Here is a 21,249-nt window from a genome sequence, read left to right on the forward strand (position 1 = left end):
GGTTTCAGGTCTCACATTTAGGCCTTTAATCCATGAATATCCTCTATTATCTATTAGTTTTTTGAAAAATTTTACTTTTTTTCCTATCTGCTAATTTTTAATGATTCCTTAAAAACAACTAACCAACCAAATAAACTTAGGGTTAACTTATTTAACTATTCTTAGATTTTGTGTTTTAAATTGTATTTAACTTTGGTCAGTTGGTTATTCAGATTATGGCAGCAGGCACTTATTCATCTTTACCTATTGAATTTTTGTTTTATGCCACCTGTACTATACTAATTGGAGGGAATACAAAATTGAATGTGAGGTATTTTTCTCTGCAAAAAGTTGATAGCTATGCAGAGGAGGTGTGTTAGCCAAGATTCTTGCTTGTAAACAACAGAGACCAGTTAATTTAAGCAGAAAAAAAAAAAGAAAACGACTTGTAGGACTATTAGATAATTTATAGAAATTATTAGATAATTGATAGAATCACACTTGTTGGATTATTAGGTAATTCATAGAAGACACAGAGAGCCAGGTTGAGGGAGGTATCTCAGGAAGAGCATGTTTGACCCCTGGCCAAAGCACCTTCGCCTCTGCTTTGGATGCTTTCTGGTAACCCAGTCTTGGCACTCTCCTGCACTGATGAGATCTATTATTTCAACAGATACTTATTAATTTATTTTTTAAATTATTTTAAAAGTATTTTTAAAGTGATTTTTCCAGTTTTATTGCAACATAAATGACGTAGAACACTGTATCTGTTTAAGGTGCATGCCCTGACGAGTAGGAATAGGCATACGTTGTGAAATGATTCCCACAATAGATCTAGTTAACAGGCATCACCTCCCATGGTGGCAACATTTTTATTTTCTCGTGATGAGAACTTTCAGATCTGCTCTTTTAGCAACGTTCAAGTGCATGATAGAGCATTATTGACTTTGGCCACCATGCTGTATATTACATCCCCAGGACTTATTTATCTTATAACCCATTGCTATGGGTGAAGATTGTACCTTTTCACCCCCTTCTCCCCTGTGACCCACACTCCCACCTCTTACCCCAAGTGCTTGCAACTACCGGTCTGTTCTCTGTTTCTGCTGAGCTAATACTATGTGCCTGACTCTGTTGTAGGGGCTAGAGACATCGGTGTACAAAACCTCTAAGTTGTCCACAGACGGCTTAGATTCTAAGATGGGGAGTCAGGGAAAAAAATGGAAATCAATGAAATATAAAATGTATTAATGGATTATAAGTTCTAGGACAAAAAGGACAGAAATGTAAATGCGATAGAAAGGCATTTGCACAAAAACTTGAAAAAGAAGATGAAATGAGCCATATAGCTAGCTACGTGGAAAACAGAAGTCCGGACAAAAGAAATAGCCGGTAAAAAGGCTGTCAGGCGAGAGCATGTCTGTATGCTCAAGGCAGAGCAGGACACCGCATGGCTCAGGAGGAGTGAGTTGCAGGGACAGTAGTAAGAGGTGGTAAGACCCTTGTGTGTGAAGATCCAGATTTTCCGCTGATTAAAGGGAGAGCTTGTATTAGCCAGCTGACAGTATTTATGTCATTGTAATGCATGATCCTGTGTACATGCATGTGCACCACTGGTTGGCTGTGTCTCTCCAGAGCTACCATGTTAGTTTTCACTTTGATGGCAGAACCTCTCTTTAGAACAATGCACTTGTGGCAGGTGCAACACAGACAATGTTGCATATGGACTATTAAAGATTCTCTCCAGAAATTTCATAAGCAGTCTGGGCTCACATGGCATTAGCCAGAGCAAGTCACGTGACCAAACTCCGCATCAGTGGAGTAAGGAAGTATGATTATCTTCCATGGAGGGGTGATGAATATTTTTGAACATTGTCACAATTTCGCGTAGAACCATCGGAGACGATTGGGTACAGCAGAGTCATAATATGGCTTTACGTTTTTAAATTACCTCAATGTTGAGAGAAGGATGCTGCGGGGAGGACATCTATGGTAGATGATCTAACAGGCAAATTCCAAAGGTGCTTTGGTTCCCCCAGTCTGAGGCAAAGGTAAGGAATGGCAGGTTTTAGATCACCTGAGTACTCTCCATGCTTAGGGAGAAGTGTGGCTTCCTACAGATGGTGAAGGTTTTTCTTGAGGGGACAGATAGATCTTCCTGTGGTCAAGCATTAAAAGCGCACACAAATGAGTAATAAAAAAATCAGAAGCTCTATAAAAGAAACTGGCATCAACCTGAGTGATATTTGAAACTAAGATAATACTTAGACATGCTTAAACCACATTTTTATAAGCTTCACATATTACCCTGTCATTCCATACCAATTGTCTGTGCCTATTTTTAGTTATTTATTATCTGAGCATCCAGAATTATTCTCTCCCGAGAACCATAGGAATCAAACCACCACATTTCTCTTCTTTCACAGGACAATTGTAAAAGTCAGTGGAAAAAATATTTTTGTTTTCTGTAAGGGAATCCAGTCTTATTCATTGGGCATTGCTATGGGTGAAATTATGCTTTAAAAAGGTGTTTTAAATTAAATAAGCTGACCACATTGCTTGGCTATCTCCCAGATTTTGATTTGCAAAGTATTTTCTTCTTTGAATGTAACCAGCAAGAATGACTCAGTGTGTGTGATTTAGTTGCTATATAATCATCAGATATTTCAGTTTAACTACTATTGTTCTATGAGAGCACATGATTCAGTTTAAATCTCGAAAGTGTGTAAATTTTGCCTTTTTCTACATCCAATACTTTACTATTTGGGTATGTAGTAAATATCTATTTATAGATTGAAAAATACTATTAAAAATGGGGGCAAAACCAAGTTTCCTGATTTTTTTTCCCTTACCAGTTACTTCTTCTTTTCTATTATTGATTTATTAAACTTCATTGACTGTTATAATAGATTTATAAATAATAAGTGTATGGTGTAGGTTAAGATGCTTAAGGCATTTAAAGCCTACAGAAATAATTGGAATGACAAATATTTGTATTTGTGAACAACCAGAAGGACTATAAATATACTTACTCTGGAAACTGAAAATGTGTGAAATTCCTTTTAGCATTTGGGCAATTAATTTTTGGCAATTTTCTCTTTTAATGTAATAAATTAAACAAGGTGTTTGGTGTCTTGTGCCTCATAATTACCAGCTATCAATTATTTATTGCCCTCTATTGCTGTCTCAAGGGGTAATCCTATAGATAACTTATTTCAATGTCAACCCTAATTATTAAAGTTTTAGATATAATTTTATTTATATTTGCAAATCTCATAACTCTACCAGTTGTTGATTTTCTCCACCAGTTAACTATTAACCTTGGAAAATTTACCTTTTGAAACTAATTTTTTTCTATTGATTTCTTCTTTTAAAAGTTTCCTTCTTCAAAATGAATTCTCCTGTGAGTAGGAAAAATAACTCTTCTTTTGATTAACCAACTTTCTTTTTTTTATTTTCTTTTTTATTTTATTTTCTTCTTTTCTTTTCTTTTCTTTTCCTTTTCTTTCTTTTCTTTCTTTCTTTTCTTTCTTTCTTTCTTTCTTTCTTTCTTTCTTTCTTTCTTTCTTTCTTTCTTTCTTTCTTTCTTCTTTTTTAGAGAAAGAGAGAGTGGGGGTAATGTAGAGATGGAGAGGGAGTGAGAGAGAAACTCAAGCAGACTGCTCTAAGTGTGGAGCCTGAAGTGGGGCCCTGTTTTACAACCCTGAGATCATGATCTGAGCCAAAATCAAGAGTCAGATGCTTAACTGACTGAGATACTGGACTCCTAATTCTGTTTTTCTTAAAGAGAGAAAATAAATTTTGTTTTTATATTCCAAACTGAAATAATGGATTGTTGCCAGATAACCATAGTGACAAAGTAGTTACCTAAATAATATAGATGGGTTCTGAGAATAAAAAACTGTATTAAAAATAATTGTGGGTTTGGTAAATCTTGAGTTTAACTGTATATTTTAAGCACGTTAATCACCATCATAGATGTCTTATTTTCTGCTATCTTCCTAACACTCCAAAAAACTATTTAAGGCCTATCTTCTAATGTATGATTTAGTGAAAAAGCGCATTTAGTGATTATGTGGAGACTTTTGTTGTCTTTGTTTTTGCCAGGACTAGAAATCAGCCATGCTTATTGCCAAAAGGCTGCTCGGCTTCTGAATGTGTTGCACGTTGTAGTCGATCATAATTCTTGACGTGTCACTGTACTGTAATTCATCCATCATTGCCGCCACATCTCTGTTGTTTTCTCCTTTATTGCAGATGCTGCTCCTATGTAGGTCGGCGGGGAAATGGACCTCAGGCCATCTCTATTGGCAAGAACTGTGATAAATTTGGAATTGTTGTTCATGAATTGGGCCATGTGATAGGCTTTTGGCATGAACACACGCGGCCAGATCGTGATAACCATGTCACTATCATAAGAGAAAACATCCAGCCAGGTGAGAGGCTGCAAATACGTTGAGTTTAAGGTTGATAGAATATCTTTTAGTTGTGTTTATACTATTTATGATTTAACTTTTTCTTAAAAAGTGTGGACTGATTTTTTTTTGATATGATAGAATCAGAGTTTTGCTGGATGAAAAAAGTACCCATGATGGTGTTATGTTTTTAATTTTTTCCCTTCAGACTGTATAATTTTATGTGCATTTTGGCTTGCTTTTTTTCCTTAAGATTTGGCTGTCTTATTTATAAACTTTTGTGCTTTCCAAGAATGGGTATAGGCTATGGAACCATAAATTAATATTATTTAATTTTTTAAAGCATTTTGAATACTTTGCTCTATAATCTATGTGTTAGGGATTTAGAAAGGATCCAGAGGGTTTGGCATGAAACGTGCTGCTACCGTAGAAATCTATAATATACCAGGAGAAATTTCTGGAGAAAATTTCAGGGAAATGAGTCATTTCCAGGGTAGTCTAAATAGTTTCTTTGAGAATTCTCCTTAAACTACCCTAAAGATATATTCTTAAGAATTTTTCAGTAATTGAAATATCATATATAATAAAACTTAATTTTTCTCTGGTAATTGTTATGTTATAATAGCCTTATTTTAAAGCTTTTTACTTAACTTTCATAAATTAATAAAGATCATTACATTTCAGTTACCAAAAGAAAGATTCTGTTTTTTTGGAATTGTCTTATAAAGTCATACTTATTTAAAGCATTCAGAAAGTAAAAATGTGTCCTTATTTCCTTATTCATGGCAAGTTTTAAGTTACAAACATTGAATTCCTCAGAATTCCTTGTAATTAACAGTATGGATCTATTTATTTGCTAATCACATATTTGGTGCTAATTATTTATCGAGGCATTTATTAGGTGTTGAAAGTGCTGTCATGACAAATACAAAGCTTAATGTGAGGTATGTGCACATATATAAATGATTGCAAGTGGGTGAGAGAAGTGGTTATGGCCATATGATGAAAGTACCACAAAGTCCAAGTAACGTGTGACAAAATGCCTTGGCAAGTCAAGGGAGATGTCACAAAAGAACTGGAATTTAGAAGTAAAGTAGAAGTGTTCAAAGTGAAAAGAAGAGTGATAGATTTCTAAGCTGAAAGAAAACATCATGATGTTTGCTATAATTACAGAAATTTGAATCATTTTTAATTGCTCATTTTGGCTGCCTGGTAAGTTGCAAGTGGGAGATTAGCTGGTAATTACCAAAGGAGGTTGGATCACAGGGGATCTTCTATACATAGCTAGGGAACTTAGATTCTATCTTTTAGCTACTGGAAAATAATTGACGATTGAAAGCAGAACAAGTTCAGATTTTTTAAAAAAGGAAAAAATAGTTCTTTCAGGTTTGGGATCATTAATGAGAGTGGGGAAGTGGAGGTAGGGAAGATGAACTTAAGGAAACCTATAAGAAGATGAAATAAGTAGTTTATGAAAGATGACTAAGTCCTTGGCTAAGGAAGTGCAGTTCAAGAATAAGAGGGAATAATCTTTCAAAAGTATTTTAAGAGGAACACTAACATATGAGGGAAAATCTTCAAGGTTTTATTTTTAGGCAACAGGATGAATGGTGGCACCATCAAATGACAGAAGAAATAGGGATAAAGCAACATATTTTTTAGAGTGAGAAAGAGAAATAATGATTTTATTTAGCATATCCTTAATTTTGAGAAGTGTTTGGATTATCCAAATGGAGATGTTTAGTCCACAAAGCAAAGGTGAGTCTACAGTTTAGGTTATATCTAGAAATAGAAATTTAATGACCTATTTGTCCGGGAAACACTGAAGGGAGAAGAAAATACAGCTAAGGTTAGAAAATGGGGAACAATATTTAAGCAACATTTTGCAGAAATTCCCCCAAAAGACTAAGAAGGATTGACCTAAGAGGTAGAAGAAGAAAAATCAGTGAAGGTGATGTCCCAGGGAAGAATCATTTCAAGAATGATAAAGTAGAAGAAGAGAAGAAGGTGGTTCAAGATTGCAGTGTATGAATATCCTGAACTCACCTCCTCTCATGCACACAACAAACTACCACTACACATGGAATAATTTCTTTGGAAAAAAAAAATCCTGATGACTGGATGAACTGTGTGCCTCCACAACAGAGGATAAAAGGGTTATGTGGAGTTGGGTAAGAGAGGTAGAGGTACACCTGCTGCCAAAAAAAAATCCCATTCTAGGCATGATGACCCATAATTAGGTGAGATTTCAAAAGTATAGCATGTTGTCCTGAGGAGCAAGTGACTGACACCTCAGCCTCTGGATCCTGCACTGGAAAGATGAGCCCCCCTCCCCCAAACATAAGATGATCAAGATTTATATCTAGGAGAAAAAGAACCGTAGGGAACAGAGAACCTGCCCTGAAGGGGCTCACATGTAGACTCAGATACTCCAGGAACCAGGGCAAAAGCAGCAATTTAAAAAGCACCTGGTCCATTTGTGAAGCAGACCCAATTACTATTCCTAAAGTGACCACTAGAGAAGCAGGAACATGTTGGGACTCTCCAGGGACAGAAACACTGGTAGGTGCATTTTTGCAATCTCATTCTACCTTGTTAATGCCAACCCTGGTGGGTGTTATTTTGGCAATCTCCCTCTAACCTGCTAGTGCAGGTAGGTGTACCCCACATCACCGTGCCCCATCTCTGCCATAGCCACTTGGGGGAGTGCCCTGTGTCACACCAGAACCATGTCGCAGCCAGGCAGGTCAGAGGCCTGCCCTTCTAAGCCACAGATTTACTACAGCTAGGCAAGTGCCCCATCCCTCCTATGCCATAGCCATGCCATTACCAGGCAAGCACCTCACCCCCTTCTGGCCACAGCCAGGGCTCTACCACAGCTGGCAGGTGCATGCACCCCAAACAGGGGATACCTCTGGAGTGCCTGGCTCTGGTAGCCACGGGGATTATGCTCCTGGGCCTCACACATCATCCTCTACACAAGGCCAGTTCTTCAAGACTGGGAGAGGTAGCTCTTCTGAGAATCAGGCAAATGAGACAGAGGCATATGTTTCAAATGAAAGAAAGACAAAACCTCAGAAAATGACCTTAATGAAACAGAGATAAGTAATCTACCTGATAAAGAGTTCAAAGTAATCATCATAAAGATGCTCACTGAGGAAGAATGGATGAATACAGTGAGAACTTAAACAAAAAGAAAATATAAGAAAGAACCAAATAGAAGTTACAGAGCTGAAGAATACAATAACTAATGAAAAATACATTAGAGGGGTTCAACAGCAGACTGGATAAAGTAGAGAAGCTCAATGAACTGGAAGACAAAGCAATGGAATTCACCCAGACACAGTTGCAAAAAGAAAAAAGAATTTGAAAAAGTGAGATACCTTAAGGGACTTATGGGACAATGTTAAGCTGAATAATATCTGCATATAGGGGTCCTAGAAGGAGAAAAGAGAAAGAAGCAGAAAACTTATTTGAAGAAATCATGGATGAAATCTTCCCTAATCTGGGGATGGAAACCGACATCCAAGTCTAGGAAGTCCATAGAGTTCCAAATAAGGTGAACCCAAAGAGCTTCACACCAAGACACATTATAATTAAAACGTTGATAGTTAAATATAGAGAGATAATATTAAAAGTAGCAAGAGAGAAAAGCTTGTTATATACCATAAAACTGTCAGCAGATTTTTTTCAGAAGAAACTTTGCAGGCCAGAAGAGAATGGCAAGACCTAGTCAAAGTACTGAAAGAAAACAAACAAACAAACAAACAAACAAAAAAAAAAACCTTCCAGCCAAGAATATTCTATCCAACAAGGCTATCATTCAGAAGTTAGTGATAGATAAAAGAGTTTTCCAGACAAACGAAAGCTAAAGGAATTCATCACCATTAAACTGGCCTTACAAGAAACTGTCAAGGGACTTCTTTAAACAGAAAAGACATGATGGTAATTAAGGATAATAAAGCACAAAAGTGAAAGTTTTCACTGGAAAAGGTAAGTATATAGTAAAGGTAGTGGATTAATATCTGTAAAGCTAGTATGAAGGTCAAAAGAAAAACATAGAGTAGGTAAAGCTACAATAATCAGTTAAAAGATTCATAAGATAAAAAGATTGAAAGTGTGACATCAGAAACAAAACCTGGGAGGGGAGGAATAAAAATGTAGTTTTGGAATGTATTCAAATTTAAGTTGCTACCGACGTCAAATAGACTTTTAAATGCATAGTAATGTTATATATGAACCTCACGGCAACCACAAAGCAAAAACTTATAATAATAAAATACCTGAAAGAAAATGACAAAGTAATTTAAATGTAACACTGAAGAAAGATGTCAAACCACAAGGATAGGGGGAAAGGGAACAAAGAAGAGTTACAAAAACAGCCAGAAAACAGTCAACAAAATGGCAGTACCTATCAATAATTACTTTACATGTAAATGGACCAAATACTCTAATAAAAAAATACAAAGGGGCTGAACAGTTGAAAAAGAGTACTCGTCCACATACTGCCTCTAAGAGACTCACTTGAAGAACTAAACACACACAGACTGAAAGGGAAAGAATGGAAACAAGATATTCCGTGCAAATGCAAATGAAAAGAAAGCTGATTAGCGATCCTCAGGCAAAATAGACTTTAAGACACAGACTCATAAATACCGAAAGGGCACCGCATAATGTTAAAGGGATCAACACAGCAAGAAGAGTAGCACGTATGAACGTATGTGCAACCAACATAGGAGCACCTAAATACATAGACATTAACGTACCCAAAGGGAGAACCTCCTAGTAACACAATAGTGTGTGTGTGTGTGTGTGTGGGGGGGGTTTCATGCCCCACTTACATCATTGGATGGATTTTCCAGACACAAGAGCAGTAAGCGAGCATTGGCTTTAAATGACACATCTGGTGCCGTGGATATACAGAGCATTCCACCTTACAGCAGTAGATGCACCTTCTTCTCAAGTGCACGTGGAACGTTCTCCAGAATAGGTCACACGTCAGGTCGCAAAATACGTTTCAATAAATTCAAGAAGACTGAAATCATATCAGCACCTGTTCTGACCACAATGGTATAAAACTAGAAATCGTTGTATACGAGTGTCTAATCACTGTGTTGTACACATGAAAGTAATAGGATATCGTATGTCAGTTATATGTATATATATATATATATCCGTTTAAAATGATAAAATCCATTTGTAGTGTTGATTACAAAAAGAAGTACAGAAAACGTTTACTCCTAGTATAGGAGACCGAAATGCCTGAGCCAGCTATCAGAGTTCATCTTACTTTATATCATTAGGAGAGACATAAAGAGGAAATAATATTTCCGAAAATGATTTCAGCTAGTAATTAAACGAGAAGTTTGCCGTTGACCATAGTTGTTAGGTTCCTTTTATTACACGGATCAAACATCTTATAAAGGAAGTAACTTTCAAGAATGATCCTTACTCTTAATAATAGGACTCCATTTTAACATAAGTATGTACTTAAAGCAAGCCAGAAACATTTAAGTAGTATATAAATATATAATACTTCACACAATGCTTAGCAAATTATGGCTGTTCATACTTTGGGTGACTCAACATGCAGGCCCATAGAAAAGAAAGAATTTATTGTGTGAGATTTCCTAAGTATTTGCAACTACTTGTGGCAGGGCGATTCTAGGATGAAAGAGGTCATGTCATGTTGAAGATTAATCTTCAACAAATTTATGACTTACTCTGGCTCAGAAACTTAAGATCAACTGTTATTCAAGGGCAATGTCTAATAAGTGCAGACTTTAGCCTAGCATTTATGTGCAAAATTAGTAACTACAGTAGGGACCAAATTGGTGTGAAGATTGGATTACTTTGATCCATTTTAGAATACTTCTTCAAGAAGAAAGCTCATCTTTTTTTTTTTTTTTTTTTTTAATTGTTTAGGGTAAGTTCCCCTGGTGCTCTATATCTCTGATTCTCTTCCCTTTTTTTTTTTCATGAAATAAATTCAGTTTTCTTTACTTGGACCATGTATGGCCATATTGCTTTTATTTAGCTCTGGACACTGAGTCATCTCCATGTTGAGTGCTCAGTTATACGCCTCGAAATGTATGATTACGTTGTTTAATGTCCCACTCTCAGGAATTTTTATAAAGCATTTTGCTTTAACTGGAGAATATCTATCCACATTGTGCTTGAAGTTGAAATCTCCAGTGGGTTATAGATTAATGTCTGTAAGATCAGCTCCATAGCTTTATGAAAATCTCCTCTTAGAATTGGAATTGTTAAAATGTGCTTATTCTTTCTTATGAAGAAGAGAGTTGTAACGATTGCTTCTAGGAGAGGTTGGCGAGAATGAAGGGAATATCTTGAAAATGGGCTTAAAACACAGACAGACATGTCAGAGGTTTGGGGAGCACACACTACACCTTCCAGGCTGCTTAGTGCATTAATATGTGACGTCACTGAAAGATAGACTGAAACACTATAGTCTGGGACGTGGGTTCTGTGCCTTCAGGATGTTTCTCTAATCCGTAATGCTCATGTGAATATACTGGATTTCCTCACGTGTAGAAGAGATATGATGCTCTAGTATCACTCGATTTCTTTATTGTCTTTTGGAAAATTTTTTATTCACGCAATACTAATATTTTTTGTAGTCACATGGCAGTTGGAATAAAAACCTAGTTAGATGAGTGTTGTCCTGGTTCCATTGTGTGTTACAACCTTGAATTCGGAATTCTCAGAACTCACCTTTGCATTGGGATCTCTCAAAGCTTTCGAAGTTACATAGATGAGCCATAAAAGCAGCCATCTTCAGCTACTGAAATTGTGAAGATGGGGTCACTGAGGCCTGAATTCTGTTTCTGGAACCATCGCCATCGATCTGCATGAGAAGTCTGTTATTTTTGGATTTCAAGAAATAGGACAGCAATACAGTTATCAGTGGCCAACTGAGAAACCTGTTAAGATGGCAATGTCCACGGGTGAAAATGACAGCCGTGAACAGTAAAGCAAAAATACATAATTAAGTTTTGAAGCACATTCTCCTTGATCAAAAAGCCCCCCAAGTAGAGGTTGGAATAGATCCGTCCGAGAGAATCTTGTTTCCGTTCGGAATGAAACCTGCTGCCGGTATTTTGCTTTTAGTGACCAGGTCCCATAGCTACGGCCTGCAGTGTTGTCTTTACCTACAAATACCGCTTTTATGTTTTCGCAGTGTTTCACAGAAAGACTCTAAAGCAAATAGAAAGATGGTTTTTGTCGATCTTGGCAAATGTCATAAGAGAAAGGTGGGGCTCATGAGGTAAAGATACAACTTTTTGTGATCATTCCTGCAGTCCTGTGAAGGCAGTGAGATTGCAGGGCTTCCTTTTCCCGTGTGGTGGGCAGTGAAAACAGTGGCACGCCTGCATTGCACGTACCTGGGTGCTCATAGACGGCTGCAACCAGCCTGTAGGAAAGAGCAAGATGCGCACCCGGAGGGGCTCTTCTCTCCTTTCCTCCGTCTGTTACAAGCCTTCTGAACTGTGTGTGACTGATTCTTAGGTCAAGAGTACAATTTTCTGAAGATGGAGCCTGGAGAAGTGAACTCGCTTGGAGAAAGATACGATTTTGACAGTATCATGCACTATGCCAGGAACACCTTCTCAAGGTTGGAGTCTCAGGTTATACCTTTTGACTTTTAATTCCTCTCCTTACAAGGCTGTGTTTAACATTAGAACTAGAACTGCTTTCTTTCCTTTTTCTTCCTTTCCTTCTTTCTTTCTTTCTTTCTTTCTTTCTTTCTTTCTTTCTTTCTTTCTTTCTTTCTTTCTTCTCTTCTTTCTTTCTTCCTTTTTTTTTTTTTTTTTAAGATTTTACTTATTTATTCATGAAAGACACAGAGAGAGGCAGAAGGAAAAGCAGGCTTCCCAAGGGGAGCCCGATGCGGGACTCGATCCCAGGATTTTGCCCTGAACTGGAGGCAGATGCTCAACCAGAGCCACCCAGGCGTCCCTAGAACTGCTTTCCAATACTGTGGCTGTGATGTACAAAAATACTTGATGGATATTTATAGCCAATGCTAGCATTTGAGATTTTAAAAACATATTTTCACATTTCCTATCAAATATATAAATTCAGAGTAAAAATTAAAATGATGTGAATTACTTGAGCCATCTTACATTCCTAAATCACTTTAAAAAGTCCAACAAAACTGATGAAACCAATCAGCATATTAAATGAGCATGACATTATTTAATGAAAATTAGGCATTCACAAATCAAAGAGGGGACTTGGTTGTTGAGTTGGAATTCTGCTATCTACGCGACTCGTGCTTTCTACTCTGTATTTTCTATTGCTCAAATACTAGTTATGCTCATTTAATTCCCAAAGTACATCTTATGAAGATATTTTACTTCATATAGTTAGAATTTCATCACTTACTAACCTTAAAGTTATTTCATTAAAAATTAAATGCTTTTCTAAAGAATGTAATAAATTTGGGTTTCAATTACTTTATTCTAAAGATGATGTCATCCAGCAAATAGTTCTCAGGTAAGGAGTTTGGGGCTGAAATCCTTCCCTTTCCCCATTTTAAGCCCATCTTACACTCATATGTCCATTCCAACTCATTCTTTTTGCCCACTTACGTCCGTTTCACAATTCATCAGACATCTGTTTCCAAAGGCAAGGTTGGAAAGAAGATAAAAAATTCAAATTAATACCTCTGTTTTTTAAAAACAAAAACTTAAAAAGAAAGATTTGATTTGGTTTTTTAAGTAATCTCTGCAACCATAGTGGGGCTTGAACCTACAACCCTGAGATGAAGAGTTACTGGCTCCACTGACCGAGCCAGGCAGGCACCCCCTAAAAATTTCCTAATAAAAAGTAAAGAAGAATGTGTCGAAGAACTCTTAATACTTTGATAAATATTTATATATACACATTTATATATAATATTTGGATATTTATACAAACATACATATTTGTTTAAATATAATAACGACCAAATACTTAAAGTTTCTGGAATTGAATTTAAGTTTTGGTAGAAATGCCTCCATAAATTTGGCTTGAAATTAATCTCAAAGAGTTTTAAATTGTTTCTAGTTCAATGCTTGGAATTGAGTTTTCTTGTAGAAACATGTACCAAATAGGATTTGGGTCCAGGTTCAGCCAAGGCGCCTCTCCTATTCCTATGCTACTGAATTATATCATTTAGAACTAAACCGACTTTTGATTCTTTGGAATACAGGATGTAGTGGAAAGTGGAAAAAATTGTTCACTCTTTCTTATTTAATACACGATGAACTTATACCAAAGTGTAAGATATATATTTCCTCTTATTCTCTGTATTTCTCTTACATGTTTAAATTGCTTCTTTTCCTCCTTTTCTGTCAGTCATTCTGCTCTTGCGACCTGCAGTCCATCATCCCCATCCCCCCGCACCATGGTGCTGCATGCCAACCAGCCTTGGTCTATCATTTTGCCTTATTGTTTCAAAATTATCCTGTTCAGTTTTCCTAGTGAATTCATATTCTTAGAGTGAAAGTAACTATATCTACCTGTTAGAAGCGTTGATCCAACCAACATTATCTTATTGTTTTGATCTTTAAAGAGAATGTTTATTAATTCATACGTATATTTAAATAACTGAATTCCAGGAGATAAAATATTTGGCTCAGTTCTTAAGCCCTACCTTCAAAATATTTGAGGGTGTATGTGTGTGTGTGTGTGTGTGTGTGTGTGGTTAAAAAACACACAACCTAAAATTTACGATCTTAATTATTTCTAAGTGTAGCGTGTGGTAACGTTAAGTACATTCACATGGTTGTGAAGCAGATATCTATAACGTTTTCATCATGCAAAGTGAAACCCTATGCCCATGCCCATTAAATGACGATGCCCCATTTTCCCCTCCTGGCGGCCCCTGGTAACGACTGTTCCATTTTGTGTTCACATGAACCTGGCCACCTTAGATATTTGCCTTTTTGTGACGAGCTTATTTCATTTAGCACAAGGTCTTCAAGGTTCACCCATATTACAGCATGTGACAGGATTTCCTTCCTTTTTAAGGCTAAATACTATTCCATAGTAGGTGCAGACCATATTTTGTTCATCCGTTGATGGATGCTTGAGTTGGTTCCATTTGTTGGCTATTGTGTATATTGCTGAGGTGTGCAAATATCTTTTCCAGACCCTGTTTCCAGTTATTTTGCCTATACTCAAAAATGGGATTGCTGGATCGTATGGTAGTTCACAACCTCACAGCAGTGCACAAGGGTTCCAGTTATTCCAGATCCTTGTCATATGTATTGTTTTCTTTTTTTTTTTTTAAATAGTAACCACCCTAATGAGTGTGACATGCTGCTGTATTGTAGCTTTGATTTGCATTCCCTGATGATTAATGATGTTGAGCATCTTTTCATGTGCTTTCTGGCCATTGTGTCATCTTTGGAGAAGTGTCTGTTCAATTCTTTTGCCCATTTAAAGTCATATTATTTAATTTTTTTGTTGTTAAATGGTAGGATTTCTGTATATATTCTGGATCCTTTTTAGATACTTAATTGGTAAATATTTTCTTTTTTCATCTCCGCTGCACAGTAGCTTTTTGATTTGATGTAGTCTCACTTACCTATTTCTGTTTTTGTTAATTGTGTTTTGGCTTCATATCCAAGAAATCATTGCCAGATCCAATGTTGTGAAGCTTTTTCTCTGTTTTTTTTCATCTAAGAGTTTCATAGTTCAGGGATTTCTGTGTAGGTCTTAAACTGTTTTGAGTTAATTTTTGTACCTAGCTTAAATAATTATCTAACTTCATTTTTTTGCATAAAGATTTTCAGTTTTTCCAACATCATTTTTGAAAATATTGTTTTTTCCCTGTTTTTTTTTTTAAGATTTTATTTATTCATTCATGAGAGACACAGAGAGAGAGGGGCAGAGATACAGGCAGAGGGAGAGGGAGGCTCCCTTTGGGAGCCGATGTGGGACTTGATCTCAGGACCTGGGGATGACAACCTGAGCCAAAGGCAGATGCTCAACTCCTGACTCACCCAGGCATCCCTGTTTTTTTGTTTTGTTTTTGTTTTTGTTTTTTTTCTTGTTGAGTAGTTTTGGCACACTTGTTGAAGATCATTTGCCATATTCACTAGGGTTTATTTCTGAGATTCCTATTCTATCTTCTAGGTCTGTAGGTCTATCTTTATACCAGTAGCATCCCATTTTGATTACCTTAGCTTAGTGACGTGTTTTGAAATCACTATGTGTGAGTCTTCCAACTTTGTTCTTTTGCAAAACATTTTGGCTATTTGAGGTTCTGTGAGATTCCATATATATTTTAGGACTTTTTAAACTTCTAGAATAAATGCCTTTGGGATTTAGCAGAGATTGTGCTTGATCTGTAGAACATTTTGAGTAGTCTGGACATCTTAACAAACTAAGTTGTCTAATCCATAAGCAATGGAATGTCTTTCCACTGATTTATGTCTCCTTTAATTTCTTTTGCAGTGTTTTATAGTTTTTTAGTTACAAATCTTTCACCTTTTTTGGTTAGGTTTATTCCTAAGTACTTTATTCTTTTTAATGTTATTTTAAATGGAATTGTTTTTCTTAATATCATTTTCACATTGTTCACTGCTATTGTACGAAAACACAATGGATTTTTGTTTGTTGATTTTGAATTCCACAACTTTGCTAAATTTGTTCATTAGCTCTAACTTTTTTTGTGGAATCTCTAGGGTTTTCTATATTTAAGGTTACATGATCTGTAAAGAGAGATGATTTTAATTCTTTCTTTTCTATTAATGTCTTTTACTTCTTTTTCTTGCCTAATTGCTCTGGCTACAACTTCCAATACTATGTTGAATAGAAGCAGCAAGAGCAGAGATTTCTACCTTGTTCTTGATCTTAGATGAAAAACTTCCAGTTTTTCAGCACTGAGTATGATGTCCTCTGTAGGCTTTTCATTTATGGTCTTTATTATGTTGAGACAGCTTCCTTCTACTCCTAGTTTTTTGAAAGTTTTTATGATGACAAGTGAATTTTGTCAAATGTTTTTTCTACACCAGTTAGATGAACATGTGGTTTTTGTTCTTCATTCTGTTACTGCAAGTATTTGAAGTTTTATATTTTTGCCTGTTCTGAACCCAAGGAGTCCATAAAAGTTTTAGTTGTCTTCATGGATGTAGCCCATCAGCAGATATAGGTACTTACTTTTAGGAAGTATAGGGCTAGATATATGTGGCCTTTATATGAATGAGTGACTTGTAACGTAGAGGCTTGCTAACTGGGATTGCCCATTTTTCTTTAATAAAACAATTGCAAAATTTTACAGTTTTTAAAGGAAGCATAGCTAATTCCCTCTTCTAATGTAGTAGAAGAAATGAAGATGAGTAAGTGTAGCCCTTTGTAATCTGTCTCTGGACTATTAATAGGGCCTCACTGAGGATGTTCAGGAAAAGCCTGTATTACTTAATGACCTGGATGTGGAGGAGAGAATTGTTAACTTCCTGACCACAAAGGAAGAACAAAATACAAGGTGACTGACCCCTTCCTGATGGAAGAGGTTACCTCAGTAGAGAGAAGAAGTAAAAATTAATCATTCTATTGTCTGAGTTTGAATAGACCCATTTCAAGATGTCCTTGACCTTTTTAAATTAAAGCTGTTTTGAAAACTGGAAAAAATGAACCTCTTAAAGATTGCAAATCTGCTTTTAGAATTAGAAAATAATGAATATTCTGTTGGTGTTGAAGTACTGCAGAAATGCTAGCCCTTCATTAATTTGGACCTACCTACTTAATGTATCTGTTGATGCATGAAGCATAGTTGAAGAACGGCGTTTCTCAATGCTACTCTATCTTATAGCTCAACTTCCTCGATTGCATTGGCCTAGCTGGAGTTGTATCTTATTAAAAGTATGAGCAACTTCTCACTTGTGCTGGTCTACTCCCGCAAGTCATTAGCTCCCCCTCCTTCCCTTTATCTCAAGCAGTATAGATGGAGAGTTCTGTAGATACTTAGGTTCGTAAAGAGTTTCATTCTCTATTTATCCAGGTTTTATCTAAGGGTCACTACTCTTACCCAGGAGCCAGAGAGGTTAGTTAGTCATAAAGCCGTCATAGATCATGTCACTCCTCCTTTACCATCTTCCAGATATTAACAGTTTTCCTCAGGCTAAAAGTCACGTTCTCCGTGTGACACTCAAACACTTTAAGGATCCTCCCATCTCTGAGTTGTTCAATTTCCTCTTCTTTCTTTCTGGAATTCTCTGCTCCCATTTACCCACAGTGTCCTCACCTTCACTTCCTTCATGTTTGCCCAAAATGTCAGCTTTCAAGTGACTTTTTCTTTGATTACTTTATTTAAAAGCTACTCCATCACTGGATAATCAGTGTCCGTCTTCACTTCTTCTTTCTCCATAGTACCTGTCACTATCTCAATGCTCAATCTTTTGTTTAATGTCTCTTGCTCCACATTAAAATGAGAAAATCATCAGTGTTTCTTTTAATGTCTATAAATCCAGACCTACAACACTGCTTAGTAAATATTTCCCAAAGGAAGGAATAGAGACAAATGTTCTTTTAACCTACAGTCTAAATATAATTTATTCATTAAAATTTGGAAAGGAGTATAATGCCTTTCATCCTAATTTAAAAGATTTTTTTATGATTGTATTTCTTAATTTCAAATACTTTTCTAGAAAACCTCTCTCTCTCTCCTTTGAAATCCTCATTGTTCTTACCACTGGAATGGCTTCCCAGTCCATTTAACTTTTAAGCTCAGTTCTTCCTTTAGAGTTATAAATGTTGATATTCATTGCAAAATTAAGACTGTATCTCATGCATTGTATTCAGAATTTTTAATTTTGAAGGTATCACATATTAGGTTTCTCACAACTCAGTATCTCTAGCTTAGCATTATCAGGGCTTTGCTATTGCTAGTTTTTTTCTTCTTAATTTTATCATGAAAATTTTATTCTCTTTGTGTGTGTGTGTGTGTGTGTGTGTGTGTATCAAAATACTATTTTGCTTTAAACTGTTCTTTCTAAAATTTGATACCATTTTTCCTGGTCTTTTAACATACTATAATACTTAGACTCCTAAGAATATATAGGTTAAATTCGTAATTTAACTAAAAAAATGATACATTTTGTTTGGCTTTTACAATTTTAGTAAAAATATGTAGTATAGGTTGTCCTTAAAAAATAGACTTCTATGAGGAAAAATTGTTTTACAATTTAGGAATCCAGGGGGTTCTTAGATTTGCTTAAAATCCTAAACCTAAAGCCGTGGTATACTTGGTGGGGGACCATATAGAATTCTAGATTTTTAAAAGTTTTTCCAAGTAAAAGTGCATTTCATCATTGACTTTATGCTAGATATACAATTTAATACAACTTCTTTTTCTACTTTGATAAACATGTTTTGAAAGTCCGGCATACTATTTGAAGCCCAACACTGATATATTTTCCCTTTACTTGACATGAGTTTGAAAAAACAAATCTTATACTTGTAGGGTATGTATGTGTCTTAATTTGGTGACTTATGTGTGTCTTGCTTCTGATTTTTTTCAGGGGGATGTTCCTGGATACTATCCTCCCCTCGCGTGACGATAATGGCATACGTCCTGCAATCGGTCAGCGAACCCGTTTAAGCAAAGGAGACATTGCACAGGCAAGAAAGCTGTATAGATGTCCAGGTATTGCACCAGATGAAAACAGAGCCATAATTGTGCCTGACTGTGTTCTTGCAGATGAATAAGCCACAATTTACTGAACTGTTTACTTGTGTCTCTCCATGCTGGCAAGTGACGTATTCAGTTCAAAGTCAGTAATCATAAAATGAAATGAAAGAACTCTGGAACACCCATTGATATAATTAAAAACAAATTGCTAGAAATCAAATTTAAGGCACAGGGATAGTATTTTTTTTTTCTTTTAACTTAACAAGTAAAAGAGCAAAAAAGCAGGATTGTTTGATAGTGGTTATTAGTTGCATGATTTCATAGTCAAATGTTGGGTTTTCTTGCCAACATAAAAAGAATATCCTTTATTTCAACTTCAGAAATGAGGCCTGAATGATCTTTTTCTTGCAAGTACCATCATGAATGATATATAAATTAAGATTTATGACTGTTGCAAAAAAATGAGCTCTAACTGTGTTGCTAATGGGTTACTCTATGTTTTGTTTTCACAACTGGACAAAATTGTGAAAAAGAGATGAAGGGAAGATCTTAATAAGAGTGTTGCAAGGGAACACCGGGTATTGGTCCAAAAAAAGAAAAAAGAGTCTGCTTTCAATTGGAAATGCTGCATACTCTATGTACCTCCTGCATAGTCAAAATCCTTTGAAATACCCTGTATCAAAGAAATATGTTTAACTTTGGTTAGCACAGCTTTTCCCTAAACTTTCGTTCATGGACGTATGTAAATTACACGTGTATGTGTGGTATTTATTTTTTTTAGACCTAAATTTCCACAGGAAAGATGTATTTGTAAGTGAATAAGTGAATGGCACCACTGTGACAACAGAAATGAGTGATCCTTGGCTAGTTTCTGGCAGTACTGGATTTATTACACTTTTTAAGTAGAAAGTTTGGAGGAAGATTGTGTGATTAATAGCAATTAGGTAAATAGAAAGTTCAGATAGGAAACCATTTCGTTTGTCTCTCTAAATATGTGTGTGTGTTTATATAATACCACCTCAAAAGCACACTAGAGATGCTTTTACTCACTGCGTTGTAGGAAGGCCAGTCAGTAGGAATCAGAAAAGTAATCAAACTTATGACACTATAATTTTCAGCCTATAGCTCTTAAATATTTAAGTTACCATGGGAAAATATATATAGTTTTCACTTAAATACGTAAACAAGCTATTTTCTTACTTGAAATATAGTGATACTGTGTGCATTGGTTTGTTAATACAGTAAAACCACATCGATGAAGGTTTATCAGTAGCTCCAAGAACATTAGTGGGATAAATGTTAAAGATTGATAACTGTAGATAGAAGTTTAAGTAAGATTACTTATTTGAGAATTATCTAGGAAGAGAGTAGGAGTTCAGAAAATGAAATGCGGGTTGCATCTTGGTTTTAATGCAGAAAAGGCGAGAGTTCTAAAACTGCGGAGTCCTTTGGAGTTTGTCTTAGTGTTTTCTCCTGTTAGAAGGTGCTGGTGAATAGAGCCGATCAGAGATATTTGGCAACATTACTCCAGCTTTTCACTTCTTATCAGTTTACCCTCTAAGCTCTTCTGGATCTGCATTTTATAGAGGTATTCCTTAAGAGATTAACCTTGAAAGGAATACCGGCCTGGTTCACACTTCAATATTTAAGGTTGTAGGTTTTATGGTCTATGATAAGTGGGGCTCTGAGTCCAAGAGGGCAGGTCCCTAATAGGCAGGTAATAGTAGGCAGATTGGAAATAGTGTTGCTTTTCCATTAATAACATAGTAAATGTGTTTTAATCTATGAGAAGGCGAACAGCCTTAAAAAATATGCATTTTTAATTTCCTTAAAGCCATATAAAGTGTTGTTTTTTGTGAGACTTTCTAGCTGGCAAGCAACTTCTAATCCATCATTCTATTTACCTATGCCAAATATATAAATTAGATTTGTATAGGAATCCTGAATTACTTATTGTACAGTCAGGGCATACTAGTCACGAAAAAGCTCCATACAGGAATAAAGTTGTGTTTTTTTAAGGTGATGGGATGAAGATAAGTTTCTTTTAGTTTAGAATTATTTTCCTTGCCATTTCTTGTTCTTTTAGAAGCAGGCAAGAAAGCTCTCCTTATGTATTTAATATAAAGAAAGAATAGGATTCTTTACAGCCGTGCCCCTCCTCTAACGCGAGACCCTGGCATCTATCTCCAGACCACATCCCAGAAAGGAGAA

The 21,249-nt window shown here is 35.9% G+C and overlaps 1 protein-coding gene across 2 annotated transcripts in view; it reads left to right on the forward strand.

The window, feature by feature from the left end:
• Window positions 1-21,249, forward strand: part of TLL1 (tolloid like 1) — a 192,530-nt gene that overhangs the window by 92,726 nt on the left and 78,555 nt on the right. For both annotated transcript variants that reach the window (XM_077846571.1, XM_077846572.1), the window contains exons 6-8: window positions 4,237-4,415; window positions 11,925-12,030; window positions 18,929-19,053. In XM_077846571.1, the coding sequence (XP_077702697.1) occupies window positions 4,237-4,415; window positions 11,925-12,030; window positions 18,929-19,053 (410 nt within the window). The remainder of the gene's footprint in view (window positions 1-4,236; window positions 4,416-11,924; window positions 12,031-18,928; window positions 19,054-21,249) is intronic.

The sequence above is a fragment of the Canis aureus genome, chromosome 13, assembly GCF_053574225.1.
Source record: "Canis aureus isolate CA01 chromosome 13, VMU_Caureus_v.1.0, whole genome shotgun sequence".
NCBI lineage: Eukaryota > Metazoa > Chordata > Mammalia > Carnivora > Canidae > Canis > Canis aureus.